General features: G+C 41.7%; 1 protein-coding gene across 1 annotated transcript in view; it reads left to right on the plus strand.

Annotated features, from left to right (window-relative positions):
• The window catches only part of LOC309556067 (prostatic acid phosphatase-like), a 163292-nt gene that overhangs the window by 110231 nt on the left and 37734 nt on the right, over positions 1-15327 (plus strand). Inside the window, exon 7 of the mRNA XM_082258379.1 lies at positions 3858-3990. Within this exon, the coding sequence (XP_082114505.1) occupies positions 3858-3990 (133 nt within the window). The remainder of the gene's footprint in view (positions 1-3857; positions 3991-15327) is intronic.

A 15327-nucleotide genomic window follows, 5' to 3' on the forward strand; every position in this document is an offset into this window, starting at 1 on the left:
TTAGAAAAAGGGTCCTGTACTACTTCGGGGCGACCTCGGAGCGACTTGCATAGACATTCATTATATGGAGTCCATGCAAGTCGCGCCGAAGTCGCGGTGCACGGGACTGACAAGTCGCCTCCCGAAGTAGTGCAGAGTCGTGTCGCAATAGTGTGAACCGACTCTTATTCTTATGCTATGGCACATATAATATCAATGATATTGACTATTTTTGTACACAGTATAATACTAGTGATGTTTATTGTCTTATTTTTTACACAATGCTGCCGAATTACTCACTTTTTACTCCTGTTTGGAAGGGCCGTATATGGAGCTTGAAAAATAAAAAGACTGAAATATAAACCCAAAAACAAAAATGTATGATATTGCAATATACCAATCCTAATACCAAAATATTTTTTTCTTAAAATAATAACCATTTTGTATATAAATGCTCTGTGCAATAGTATTGCATAGGGCAGCCTCAAAACTCCTCTTCTGGGGTCCCCCGCCACCGCTGTCTGCCCCTCCTCTTCTCCAAATGTCCCCATGGCAATCCACTTGCTATGGATGCACTTGTGCAGGCTAGCTCTTGAACAGAGCTAAGTGCATCCATAGACACACACAACGGGGCTCAGCCCCGCCCCCTGCTCCCTACTCACAGGATTTGATTGACAGCAGCAGGGGCCAATGGCTCCCACTGCTTTCAGAGCCTCTTATGAGAACAGAGAGAGAAGGGAGAAGAGCTGCTGCAGAGGGGTACACCGCTGGAGGTGAGTATGTAAGGTGGGGGGGCTGGGGGGAACAGATTTTGAAATAATTTTTACCCTAATGCAGAGAATGCATTTAAAGAGGTTGTAAACTCGTTAAAAAAAAAAAATTTTCTTTTACAACCTGCAAGAGAAAGACATAATGAGCTAGTATGCATCGCATACTAGCTCATTATGAAATACTTACCTTAGAACGAGCCCCCGCCGTGCCGCTCTCTTACCTGTATGACGAGCGACATGTTCAGTCGCCCGTCTTCCGGGATCGCGGCATCCGGCCATCGGATTGGCCGGAGCCGCGGTGACGTCACTCCTGCGCACGCGCACAGGAGCCGACGGTCACGGCACGGGGCTCTGAAGGAACGGCACGATCAGCCGTTCCTTCAGAGCGCATGCGCCAGTGACGTCACTGGCTGCATTAAAGGTAAATATCTCCTAAACCGTACATGTTTAGGAGATATTTACAGTACCTATAGGTAAGCCTTATCATAGGCTTACCTATAGGTACAACTTCCTGAGGAGGGTTTACTTCCTCTTTAAGGCGAAAAAAAAAAAAAAAAAAAAAACCTTTCCCTTAGAGTAGAGGTCTCCAAACTATGGCCCTCCTTTTGTTCAGGAACTACAATTTTCATCATGCCTAATCATATCTGTGAATGTCAGAGTTTTACAATGCATCATGGGATGTGTAGTTCCGCAAAAGCTGGAGGGCCGTCGTTTTGAGATCCCTGCTTTAGAGCCACTTGAAATGTAGAGGGTGCCTTTGTTTTTTTCCCCCTTATTATGGGTATCCAGGTAGCTACATACTTCCTGTCTTAGGGTCCCTCCACGCTATAGAGGTGCAACAGTGTCACCCATTGACAGCGGCATTGTCAAGCTAACACTTTTAAAGCAGTTACAGCAACTTTTTTTTCCCATGCATAAATAAAAGCTAACCATTGTAAGCACCCCTATCACTTGTTTTTCAACCCTCTAACTGACACTTTTTCTGAAGATCACCAACTCCAGCATCTTCTGCCCTATTTTGTTTAGGAGCCTTCAGCTATTTTGTTTGGCCTGTAGACAAGCGCCTACAAGGGATTAACAGGCCGTTCTGCGTAAGCACTTGCTTTTCCTGGTTGTGCTAATTTCCTCATGTTAATTGAGCCTTCCAAGTGCCAAATGTTACAATGTCTTGATGTTTTTTGTGTCCTTAGGTTGACCTGTGTGCTGGAAGTAAAAGGTTTACTAATGCTTTTACTGCCCTTTTCAGCCAGGTCACTGCCCCCGACAGGTCAGCCCAGATAAAAGGAGGTAGGCTCCAAGCCCCTAAAGAGGTTCCTGGGAGAATACTGCCAAAATATAGCTTGCTACTCCTCAGGCTGTGATCGCCCCTTATGGAGGGGGGAGGGGGTGATGGGGGCCTAAGTGGGGCTCCTGGTGGGGGGTCCCAAGCTTGGAGAATTTGACTCTTGCAATCAAAAGCAATTGTTTTATGGACTTGCCTTATGCATAAGGTATGCACACTTTATGGGGTATTAGAAAAGCTCTGTAAAGGAACTGTACTGAGAATGTTTCTTAACCACTTGCCGACCGCCGCACGACTATCTACGTCGGCGGTCAGCCCCTCACAGGCAAACTAACGTAGGGCTACGTTGCTTGCTTGTGAGGGTCTAGGGAGCAAGCGCGCGCCCCCGGAGGCGCGCTCCCGCGTGGTCACGGACCCCCCCGCGCGTGTGACCAGCGGACCCGATGTCCGCCGGCCACTCGGCGATCGGCGGGAGAGAGGGAGAATGTCAGGCAGCTTGTGTAAACAAGCCACCTGTCATTCTCCTCGCTGTAAAGACACTGATCACATGGATCTACTATGTAGATCCGTTGATCAGTGTCCTTACAGCTCAAGCCACAGCCAATCACAGTAGAAAGCACGCCCCTAGGGACACACACAGCCCCTCCCTCCCAAATAAAGTTAACCCCTTCACTACCAGTGTATTTTTACAGTAACAGTGCATATATATAGCACTGATTACTGTGGAAATGTCACTGGTAACCCCAAAAGTGTCAAAAATGTCAGTCAAGGGTCCGATCTGTCCGCCGCAATGTCGCAGTACCGCAAAAAAAAAACGCAGATCGCCGCCATTACGCGTTAAAAAAAAAACCAACAAAAATGACAAAAATCTTTCCCTTTGTTAGTAAACGCGATAACTTTTGCGCAAACCAATCAAAATACGCTTTTTGCAATTTTTTTTACCAAACATAGGTAGCAGAAAACAAATTGGCCGAAAATGTTAAAAAAATTTTGATTTTTACATTTTTTTTGGGGGGAATTTCATATAAAAAAATGTGAAAAATATTGCTATTTTTGCAAAATTGACGCTCTTTTTTTGTTTATAACGCGTGATCAAAAAATCGCACAGGTGATCAAATACCACCAAAAGAAAGCTCTGTTTGTGGGAAAAAAAGGACGCCAAATTCGTTTAGGTACAGCGTCGCATGACCGCGCAATTGTCCGTTAAAATCACGCAGTGCCGAATCGCAAAATACCCCCTGGTCAGAATGGGGGTAAAATCTTCCGGGGCTTAAGTGGTTAAGAACTGTACTGTAATCAGCAGTTACCTCAATAAGGCCCTGTTCACACCTGAGCGTTTTTCAGCTTGTAAAATGCTCATCTTTGAAGTTCCAAAATGCCCAACAAGCAAACTCCCAATCATGGATGAGCGAGTTTTCGAGTGGAGGAACTTGACTGGCCTGCACAGAGTCCTGACCTCAACCTGATAGAACACCTTTGGGATAAATTAAAGCGGAGACTGCGAGCCAGGCCTTCTTCCACATTAGTGCCTGACTTCATAAATGCGCTTCTGAAAGAATGGTCAAACATTCCCATAGACACACTCCTGAACCTTGTGGGTAGCCTTCCCAGAAGAATTGAAGCTGTTATAGCTGCAAAGGGTGGGCCAACTCAATATTGAACCCTACGAATTAAGACTGGGATGCCATTACAGTTCATGTGTGTAAAGACAGGTGTCCCAATACTTTTGGTAATATAGTGTATGTTCTTTTGTTAAAAAACATTAATTGTTATCAAACTTTTATGGGTATATTTCTGCTTTAAAACATCTTAAACATTTATTTCAGAAAGTTCACAATTTCACTTTGCCTAATTGGGCAACAGACACCACCATGGAAAAGCTTCGTGAACTGACAGAAATATCCCTGGATGCTTTGTTTGGCACATACAAACAACATGAAAAATCTAAACTGATGGGAGGTAAATGAACCTGCTAATTTTATAACTAGGTACTGTGGTGAGATGTGTGTGTGGGTTGGTGACTAGGACAACAGTGAAAGCTGGCATTTTTTATTAATGGAAACATTTTAGGAAATATTGAGGCTGTCATTCTGTCTTTCAGTTTTCCAGCTGTCTATGCTTCCACAGTTTCAAAAACACTGGCTATACACTTGTAGATTTTGTGCAAATATTCGTATGAAAATTCGTTGTACCTTGGATGACTAGACGAATGTCATTTAAAAGTACTTATTGATACATTTGATTTTAGAATAAATGTAATTTCCCGAACGAAAACCACATACGTACACTATTAGAAATGTATTATTTTAATAAAAAAATTTCCATTCTGCTCTTTCCAATTTTCTCATCACTGCGTTCCAAAATGAACGTTGATTTGAACTGATTAACAATTTTTTGTTAAGTATTGCTAAACCCACAACAGTAAAATCAGTCTGTATGTGCAATAAACCATGCTTGTTATACTCACTGTGGAGCCTAAGGGCTTTATCATCTGCATTGTGTAAAAAGGATGTTTGATCCTATCTTCTCTGATCCTCCCCTTCTTCCATGGTCCCCAATCCATCTCCTGATAAGACAGAGCTTTTGGAGTCATTCTGCACATACTCAGTTTGGTGTGTATTGCTAGAGAGTTTTTTTTTTTTTCTTGGGAGGGTGTATGAGGCCAATCAGCACTGTCCAGACAGAGGGTCAGGGGTCCTGCAAGCTCATAGGACAATCATGGGAGAATGAAAAGTCTGCCTACAAGATTAAACTAGACAATGATAGTCTGCAGTGTGAGGAAGGAGGGGGAGCCGACAGCCGCTGGGGACACAGAGACATGTAATCAGGGCACCGATCACCAGTGCCCTGATTACTGAAGGTAAAAAAAACACACACATTGCCCCCCCATCAGTGCCCACAGTGCCCGCCATCAGTGCCTCCATCAATGCCCACAATCAGTGCCCATAGTGCTGCCAGTCAGTGCCCATCAGTGCCTGCTCATCTAGGCACTGATGAGCACTGACTGGCAGCACTATGGGCACTGAGTGTGGGCACTGATGGTGCTGCCCATCAGTGCTCATCAGTGCCGCCCATCAGTGCTCATCAGTGCCACCCGTCAGTGTCCATCAGTGCCACCCGTTAGTGTCCATCAGTGCCGCCTATCAGTGCCCATCAGTGCCACCCGTCAGTGCCACCTCTCAGTGCCCAGCAGTGCCACCTCTCAGTACCCACCAGTGCCACCTCTCAGTGCCTATCAGTGCCGCCTATCAGTGCTGCCTATCAGTGCCACCTATCAGTGCCACCTATCAGTGCTCATCAGTGCGGCATATTAGTACCTCCTCATCAGTGCCCATAAGTGCCACCTAATCAGTGCCCATAAGTGCCACCTCATCAGTGCCCATAAGTGCAGCCTATCAGTGCCCATAAGTGCAGCCTATCAGTGCCCATCAGTGCCGCCTCATCAGCGCACATCAGTGAGGGAGAAAAATTTATTTTCAAAATTTACTCGCAGAAAATAAGAAAAACTTTTTTTTTTTTTTTTAAATTTTCTGTCTTTTTTCTTTTTTTTTGTAAAAAATAAAAAACCCAGAGATGATTAAATACCACCAAAAGAAAGCTCTATTTGTGTGAAAAAAATGATAAAAATTTCATATGGGTACAGTGTAGCATGACCGCGCAATTGTCATTCAAAGTGTTAGAGCGCTGAAAGCTGAAAATTGGCCTGGATGGGAAGGGTGTTTAAGTGCACAGAAGGCAAGTAGTTAAAATATAAACTTTTGAATGGAATTCTACTAGTGTATGCCAGCTTTAAGAAAGCTTTTTTTAAAGAAATCAACGAAAGTTTAAGTCAAGTCAGAATCTGTGGTCAATAGAGCAGCAATATGGCTGCTTTAAAAAAAAAAAGTTCCACGCATTTATTTAGCGCAATAGTGTTCTTCAAAATGTGAATTGAACTGAGCTTGTATGAGGCCTTTGATGCAAGTGGAGCTCAATTAAAATAAATGAAGAAAAAAGGGGGAAAAAATCGAGGAGGAAAGCCTGGTCATGTGAACAGCCTCTCCTCCAATCACTAAACTCTCTGCTTTTTTAAGCATAGAGAACTACATGGCATTCTGCAGGATCCACTCCAGCACCACAGGATATATGAATGGGGGGTGGGCAGATAATTGATAACTTCACCCCCTCCATTTACAGATCTTGTGACATTTATAGAAGCTGTAGTACAGCTTCTATGAATGGAGGATCAGGCAGGAAAGGACAGGCAAGCCAAGCTCTCTTTGTCAGGAATCTGCAGCAGAGATGGCCAGATCTGTGTGACTACACTTAGAAATCGAAGCAAGACTATAAACAGCTGCATCTCATAAAATTAGAATATCATCAAAAAGTTCATTTATTTCAGTAATTCCATTCAAAAAGTGAAACTCATATATTTTATATAGATAAGTTATACACAGAGTGATATATTTCAAGCATTTTTTTCTTTTAATTTTGATGATTATGGCTTACAGCTAGTGAAAACCCAAAATTCAGTGTCTCAGAAAATTAGAATATTACATAAGTCCATTTAAAAAAAAAAAAAAGGTTTTTAATACAGAAATGTTGGTTTACTAAAAAGTATGTCCATGTACAGTATAGTATGCACTCAATACTTGGTCAGGGCTCCTTTTGCATGAATTACTACATCAATGTGGCGTGGCATGGAGGCAATCAGCCTGTGGCACTGCTAAGATAGAGTTATAAGGTAGAGTTATGGAAGCCCCGGTTTCTTTGATAGCGACTTTCAGCACAACTGCATTGTTTGATCTGGTGTCTCCCATCTTCCTTTTGATAATAAACTACAGATTCTCTATGATGTTTAGGTCAAGCAAGTTTGCTAGCCAATCAAGCATAGTGATACCATGATCAATAAACCAGGTATTGGTATTTTTGGCAGTGTGGGCAGGTGCCAAGTCCTGCTGGAAAATGAAATCGGGACCCCCATAAAGCTGGTCAGTAGAGGGAAGCAGGAAGTGCTCTAGTATTTCCTGGTAGAGGGCTGTGATGACTTTGGACTTGATAAAACACAGTGGACCAACACCAGTAGATGACATGGCTCCCCTAAGTATCACGGACTGTGGAAAATTTTGCATTTCATTTGGAAATTAAGGTCCCAGAGTCTGGGGGAAAAGTGGAGAGGTACAGAATCCAAGTTGCATGATGTCCAGTGTGAAGTTTCCACAGTCATTGACACACACAGTCCTGCCTCCTGGAATGGCTCCTTTGGTAGACAGAACACTTGTCCAGTATTGGGACATGTGACTTCTATCCTAGGAGTCGGGACTGTGTGTGACTGCGAGCGCCATGTAAACAGGAGATCCTGGCTCTGTGTAATCTCTTTTCATTAGCTGTAAGCCATAATAATCAAAATTTAAAGAAAGAAATGCTTGAAATATATCACCCTGTGTGTAACGCATCTATATACTAATTATGAATTTCACTTTTTGAATGGAATTACTGAAATAAATTAACTTTTTGATGATATTATAATTTTATGAGATGTACCTGTATAGTTAAGTCAATTTATTAATAATAAGACAAAAGACATCCACACACCAGAAAACAGGAAACAAGCAAACTTGAAGATACAAGTGAACTATCACCATATAACCAAAATGCCTAACTAAGTTACAGGAAACCTAACAAACTAACTATTGTATTTATTATAACAATAACTATTGTTATTGTATAACACGCACAGTTGTAAAACACATGTAGCACGACCCCCTTGGGGCTGCTGTCTAATAGAACATCCTCTGCACTCCCTGGACCCTGAGAAACATCTGACCCGCTTGGCACTACAGGTTCAGTCATTTTCTGTAAAGTTATGCTAAAAATACTCTCACCACAAAGATTCCAGTTTAACCATTTACTGGGGTAGAAATGAGTAGAACATACATACAAGTAAGAAACACCAAATACTTATATACGGATCAATATGGTGTCATCCAATTCCCAATAATAAAGGTAGAACTTGGGAGATTGACACCGGCAATAATTTAATGCTCAAACAATATACATTTATATTAAGTGAGAGTGACTGTAAAGTATTGTAATTGTAACTGTTTGTACTATGACTCAGATATAGTAACCTCAAACTACAATCTGCTTCTTCCTATTCAGCTTAATAATCAGTCTAAATCAACTGGCAGAATTATAATCTATAACCGAAAGCTGTGGCAGGCGCAGCACTACAAAGTGGCTTATGCGCTGTGGCATTAGAAGAATTGGATCTCTCTGACTTCAGTCTAACCAGACTGTCTGTTACTCTATAAATTCCTCTAATACCGTTCTATGGAAAGTAGTAGGTTTAAAGAGCACACCAAACGCTTAAGATATCTTCTTTATTAACTTCAACTTTTCTTCATAGATAACAGTGACACTTTTGCAGCAGACAGTCCATGTACAACATGTGCTGAATACAGTATAACAAATGGTGGATATATTTCTCTCTCTATTGCTGTTTGAGTTTGTTTGCTTGGGTTTGGTTTTGAGTTGTTAGAGTTGTTTGGGTTTGTTCGATAGTTTGAATTCGATATAACTTTTGAAGTTTGATAGTTTGTTTGTTTGTTTGATTTCGTGTTCGAGTTTGGTGGAACTACAAGTGAACACATAACTAGTTCAGTATACAGCTCTAATCACATTACTAACAATAGGAACATGTATAACTGTTAATTACCTATTTTTGGCCACTTGCTTCCATAAAACTGCTCTGTGGATCTGTGTGTCTATTCAGTTCTCTTCTGTAGTGGAAAATTAGAAGGCTGGCTGAAGCATGAGGCTTCAGAGACAAAAAATGAGTGTAAGGCTGGCTGTAATTGGCCAAGACTGTTGCTGAGTGTGAGATTGGCTGTGATTGGCCACAAACACCTTATGGGTAATAAAGTTTAGCTCTGTGCTTTCTGGTTTCAACTCTGCTGTGTCTGAGCTTACCTTACAGGCATATAAATGAATCTTACAGGCAAATTTCCTTTTGCTTCTGTGAACACAACATACAACTGTTATGTGACATCCAAACATGAAATCACAGTAAATAACTCTGCTTTTGTCTCTCACATATAAACATATGAACTGTATTGAGGTTATTAACAGGTCTAGCTGTATATGCATGTAGGTCATATTAGCAACCTAGGACAGGTTCTAGCTGGCCAGCTACACTCCCACCAAAATTACCTATAATTCTATGTTCTCTATAGTAGGATTTGAACATGAATTTGGGGAATTTTCCATCAGGTTTTCAACTTCCAAGTGTCTTTTATCACTTTCAAATAGAACAACTAACTGCTGTATAGGACGTTCCAACTTGAGTGGAGTAGTGAGACGTTTTCCCTTTTGAACAACTGAATAGTCTTTCAAGTATTTCATCTTGACACAGTGCTCAATGTTTGTACAACTTTTACTTCTGGATCACCCATAGACAATTCTGTGTAACCTTCACTGGGTATGATCTCCTTTTCCCAAAGGAACTCTGGATCGGTGAACCAATTTGAATTTCTCGATTCTGTTACATTCAGGCCTCTTGAAGCATGATCTGCTGGGTTATGCTTTGTATCAATGTGATGCCAATGTTCCGGATTTGTTATTTCCCGAATTTTCTGAACTCTGTTGGCGACAAAGACATGGAATCTTCGAGCTTCGTTATTTATGTATCCTAGGACAACTAGTGAGTCTGTCCAAAAGTATTCTTCATCTATTTTTAACTCTAATTCTTCTCTCAGAAACTTGCTTACTGATGCTGAAACAACAGCTGCTGTCAGTTCAAGTCTTGGTATTGTCTGAATACTGGTAGGTGCGACTCTGGTCTTTCCCATAACCAGGGCACAGTATATTTTTCCTTCTCCTATCACTCTGATGTAGGAGCACTGACCATAACCATAACTACTGGCGTCTGAAAAGTGATGAAGTTCTATTTTCTTGTACTCTCCGAAAGCATGAGGTACAAAACATCTGGGTATCCGAACTTCTCTTAAATTCTGCAAGTCTCTTATCCAAGCCTCCCACCTTGGCCTCAAATCTTCAGGTATGGGTTCATCCCATCCCAACTTCCGTCTGCATAATTCTTGTAGTATTTCTTTTGCTTTGAGGATCACTGGGGCCAAGAATCCCAATGGATCATATATAGAAGCCACTGTGGAAAGAATGGTACGTCTAGTTGCAACTTTCTCTCCAAAGGATACTTCAAAGAAGAACTCATCATTCTCTACATTCCATCCCAATCCAAGTACATTCTGAACTGGAAGATGATCATAATTGAGATCTACATCCTTCATTGTTGATGCACGTTCAGAGTCACTGATGGATTCCAGTACCTCTCTGTTGTTTGAGATGAATTTATGAAGGCGCAGATTTCCTCTTGCGCATAACTCTTGGCTTTCTTTTACTAGTTTGGTTGCAGATTCTGTGGACTCTAGACTTATAATACCATCATCTACATAGAAGTTTTTCTTAAGAAAATTTGCTGCTGATGGGCAATCCTCTTCATTTTTGTTGGCCAGGTACTTCATACCATAATTGGCGCAATCTGGAGACGATGCTGCTCCAAACAAGTGTACTTTCATTCTGTATTCTGCTGGCTCTGTATCTGTATCTCCGTCCTCCCACCATAGAAACCTCAGGAAGTCTCTATCTTCATTCTTCACATGAAACTGGTGGAACATCTTTTCAACGTCACACATGACCGCTACGGGATACTTTCTGAATCTACAGAGTACTCCAGGCAGAGTGTTTGTAAGGTCTGGTCCTTTTAGTAGATGATCGTTCAATGCAACACCATCATACTTTGCTGAGCAATCAAATACTACTCTAATCTTATCTGGTTTCTTTGGGTGGTAAACACCTTGATGTGGGATGTACCACACTTCTCCTTCTTTAGGTTGGTTATTCACCTTCTCTGCATGTCCTTCTTCAAGGATGCCTTCCATGAATTTAAAATAATCTTGCTTGAATTTGGGATCTCTTCCCATCTTTTTCTTCAGGCATTTCAATCTTGCAAGATTTCTGTTATTTGGCAGACAAGGCTGTTCTCTAAAGGGTAAGGGCATTTCAAGATAACCTTGTTGATTCTGCTGAATACTTTCTTCTAGAGTGTGTACGAACTTTATGTCTTCTTGAGATACACTCTTTTCTTCAGAACCTTTGTCTGCAAAGTCAGACTCAAGGATCTTGATTACTTTTGCTGAACTTACAGTTGGTAACTCTTGGACGGATATTCGATGACACAATCCTGTCACCTGTCTTTACCCTTTCCTCCTGTGATTACCTCTCGTGGTACCAAAGCTTCGGGACAATCTTAGCCTATCAACAGTCCAACACCAAACTCCTTCAGCGGGGACATTTCATGTGATATGACAGATAGGTGTTCCCATTTATTGGCTGTTTCACAGGTAGGTATGCGATCTCGATCTAGAGGTATATCGTCTTTCGTATAGGCTGGAGGTAGATTTAATGTGAGGTTTAAATGAAGTCCTCTAACTCTCAATCCTTTGACTCTTTGACTGTTCACTAATGTATCTCTCCCCATCATTGTGGTGAGTTTGAGCTTCACTGGTTCTGTAGCCACTTGTAATTTCTTGCAGATTTCTTGATCAATGAAGGTAACATCGCTTTGGGCGTCCAATAGTGCATAGGCATATACCTTCTTATTCCTCCTTTTAGGATTTGAATGCACACTGGTATGACCATTGATGTACCGTCCTTCCCTTACTCTGCAAGAGAATACTGATACTTTCTTTTCTTCCTCAGCATCTTTAGGTATTGAGGATTCATCCTTCTTTGGACGTTCTTCATGTAGTGGTGTAGGATGGCGTCCTTTGCAAACACTACATGTGGCCCTTTTCTTACACTCCTTAGTAATATGTCCTTTTCTTAGGCATCCAAAACACAGTTGATTATCAAGTACAAATTTTTTCTTTTCATTTGAGGACTTCTCTTTCAATTGTTGGCACTTGTGTATGGAGTGGTTCTCTCCACAGAACATACACTTAAAGGTAGTCTGAGGATTTGTCAGTTCTGTCTCTCTACTGATCCCAGTAGTGACTTTGGTGTTGGTTGCAAAGCTAGCTGCTCTTGAACGTCTTATATCTCTCGCAGGCCTTTCTTCTAAGGATTTTAAGGCATAAGATGCTGTTACTGGGTTACATGCTATTCGTGCTTCCTTATTGACAAACTCAGAGAACTTTTCAAAACTTGGGAAGTCCTTATTTAGATCTAACTGTTCAGTCACATAGCGATTCCACCTAGAAGCCACTCCTTCATGTAGTTTAGCTAGCATCCTGTGGTTTTCCAGATAGTCGTTCAGTACTTCTAGTCCTCGTACATGTGGGATGGCATTGCTGCTTGCTTGCAGGAAGTCACCATACTCTTGGAGTTTGAAATGTTCTTTAGGACCTATCTTAGGCCAGTTATTCAATTTCTCCCTAAAGGCTCTTTGTACTAAGAAAGGATGACCATATCTTGCATTTAACTTTTCCCAAGCTTGTTTGTAGGCTTCTTCGTCTGTTCTATAGAAGTTACCTTCAAGAGCTTTCTTTGCTTCTCCACCAACATATTTCTGAAGGTAGAATAACTTGTCAACTGGCCTGGAGCAATAGTGCTCAATGATTACTTCAAAACTCGCCTTCCACTCTATGAACTTCAATATGTCTCCTGAAAATACAGCAGGTTCTGGAACGGGCAGTCTTGCTTCTTTCAGCCTTTCCAGACTTTCCATTTTAGCTTCCATTTCAGCTTTTCGTAGGCGCTGCGCCTCAATGGCAGATTCCATCTCAATTTCTGCTTTCTTGACAGCAAGTTGTTCGACCAGTTCCTTTCTTTTGGCTATTAAGGTACTTAAGGACTCTGATATGTTACTGGCACTTCTGCTAGTGAAGGAAGTACCACTTGAGATTGTGGTTCCCCCTAAGGACCTAGCATAGTCTCTCATAAAGAGCTCGTTCATTCTCTTTCTTGCCTTAACTTCATCATTGTTAGCTTCAGATGATAGTTCTCTCATGAGCTTTACTAAATCTTTAGTGACTGCAGTACACGTGTCCATGTTCCTTACAATATCCTGGGAAGGTGTCGTGGATGACCGCAGATTGACATATGCTGCCATGAGCTCTGATTCAGATTCTTCTATCGTCTCTACAATATCACTCAAGTTTTCTTACACTTTCTTGCTTTAGCCTTCTACGAACATCTTTAATGTATAATTTGCACTTATCATACATTCTGGTGAACTTTTTTCCTTTTAATGCTGCTTCTTGCTCCAAATTTTCCAGCATCTTTGCGGTCGGTTTTCTGATACGTTCTGAACGTCTTAGTTCGTCTGGTTGGGATATATCAGTTTGGGGCAAGACTAATGCTGCATCTGACTCTTTTACCTCAGACAGGTTCCCTTGCTCTTCACTTTCTAACTTATCTATCTTTGTATCCTCTAACAGTGGCATAGCAATACTAGACTTAGACATTTTTACTCTAAATGCTATAACACTCAATAAGAATATTAAGAAGACTTTCACTTTAAATGCAATAGCAATAGGTGCAGGCAATAAAAATGACTTTCACTTTAAGTGCAATAGCAATAGGGTGCAGGCAGTAAAAAATGACATTCACTTTAAATACTTTAGAGTCCGTGTACTACAACTGCCCCTTGTTTTTTACTTACAGTCCTTTTATTCCTGAACACGAAAATGTCTTTTTCTTGTCAAGCCTATTGCAATGATAAGTAATAAAGGAAAGTTCTGACCTTATTCTGAAGAGCAGGATACTGTGATCTGTAGGTTGATGGAACAAATATCAGTCTAAAAGGAGACTTGTCTTTTCTTGATCTGATGCTCTATGCAGACTTGCGATGCTCTGCGCTGACTTGCGATGCTCTGCGCTGACTTGAGATGCTCTGCGCTGACTTGCGTTGCTCTGCGCTGACTTGCGATGCTCTGCTCTGACTTGCGATGCTCTGCTCTGACTTGCGATGCTCTGCGCTGACTTGCGATGCTTTGTGCTGCAGGCTTTGGGCCTAGTGGCGGGAAACTAGCTGGCTGCAGTACGTGGTCTCTCCATGGGTAGCGGTGCAGGCACTCTAGCTCTGGACTTTGGCCTCCCACCATGCGTCTCTTTCTCTCTCTAGGAATCGCAGGAGGGTTGGCGCTTTTTCTGTGTCTATCTTTGCCGTTCTGCCACTTTAAGAGTTGGCTGCAGTTTGACTAAAACCACACGTTATGGCCTCTATGTAGCTCCGCTGCTCAAATGCGCTCTTTACTCTGCAAGTTGAGGAGCACTATTACTTTGCCCTCAAAGGGCTAAAATAGTTCCACTGTGGCAGGCGCAGCACTACAAAGTGCCTTATGCGCTGTGGCATTAGAAGAATTGGATCTCTCTGACTTCAGTCTAACCAGACTGTCTGTTACTCTATAAATTCCTCTAATACCGTTCTATGGAAAGCAGTAGGTTTAACCACTTTACCACTAGAGCATTTTGCTGTCTTACGTCTGGGCCACTTTTTGCGATTCGGCGCTGTGCGACTTTAACTGACAATTGCGCGGTCGTGCGACGCTGTACCTAAACGAAATTTACGTCCTTTTTTTCCCACAAACAGAGCTTTCTTTTGGTGATGTTTGATCACCTGTGCGATTTTTACTTTTTGCGCTATAAACAAAAAAAGAGCGTTTATTTTAAAAAAAAAAAACAATATTTTTAACATTTTTTTATATGAAATTCCCCCCCAAAAAAGATGTAAAAACCAAATTTTTTTTAAATTTTTGGCCAATTTGTTTTCTGCTACCTATGTTTGGTAAAAAAAATATTTTGATTGGTTTGCGCAAAAGTTATTGCGTTTACTAACTAAGGGAAAGATTTCTGTAATTTTTGGTGTTTTTTTTTTTAATGAGTAATAAACTCGATCTGCGATTTTTTTTTGCGGAACTGCGACATTGCGGCGGACAGATCGGACCCTTGACTGACATTTTTGACACTTTTGGGGGTACCAGTGACATTACTGCAGTAATCAGTGCTATATATATATGCACTGTTACTGTAAAAATGACACTGGCAGGGAAGGGGTTAATTTTATTGGAGAGGGAGGGGTTAATGTATGCCTGGTGCTTACTAACGTGTGGAGGGGAGGTGACTGAGTGAGCCAGGGACAGATCGGATGTTCAGCTATGCTGAACACTCCGATCTGTCACTCCCTGTCACTTAGGAGATCCGCCCGCTCTGTTTACATAGGCGGGCGGATCTCCAAACTGGATTCCCCGACGATCGGGGCAGAGCAGCGGCGATCGCCGCCGCTCCTCCCCTGGC

This window comes from Pelophylax lessonae (assembly GCF_965119305.1).
Source record: "Pelophylax lessonae genome assembly, chromosome: 5".
In the NCBI taxonomy this organism is placed as follows: Eukaryota; Metazoa; Chordata; class Amphibia; order Anura; family Ranidae; genus Pelophylax; species Pelophylax lessonae.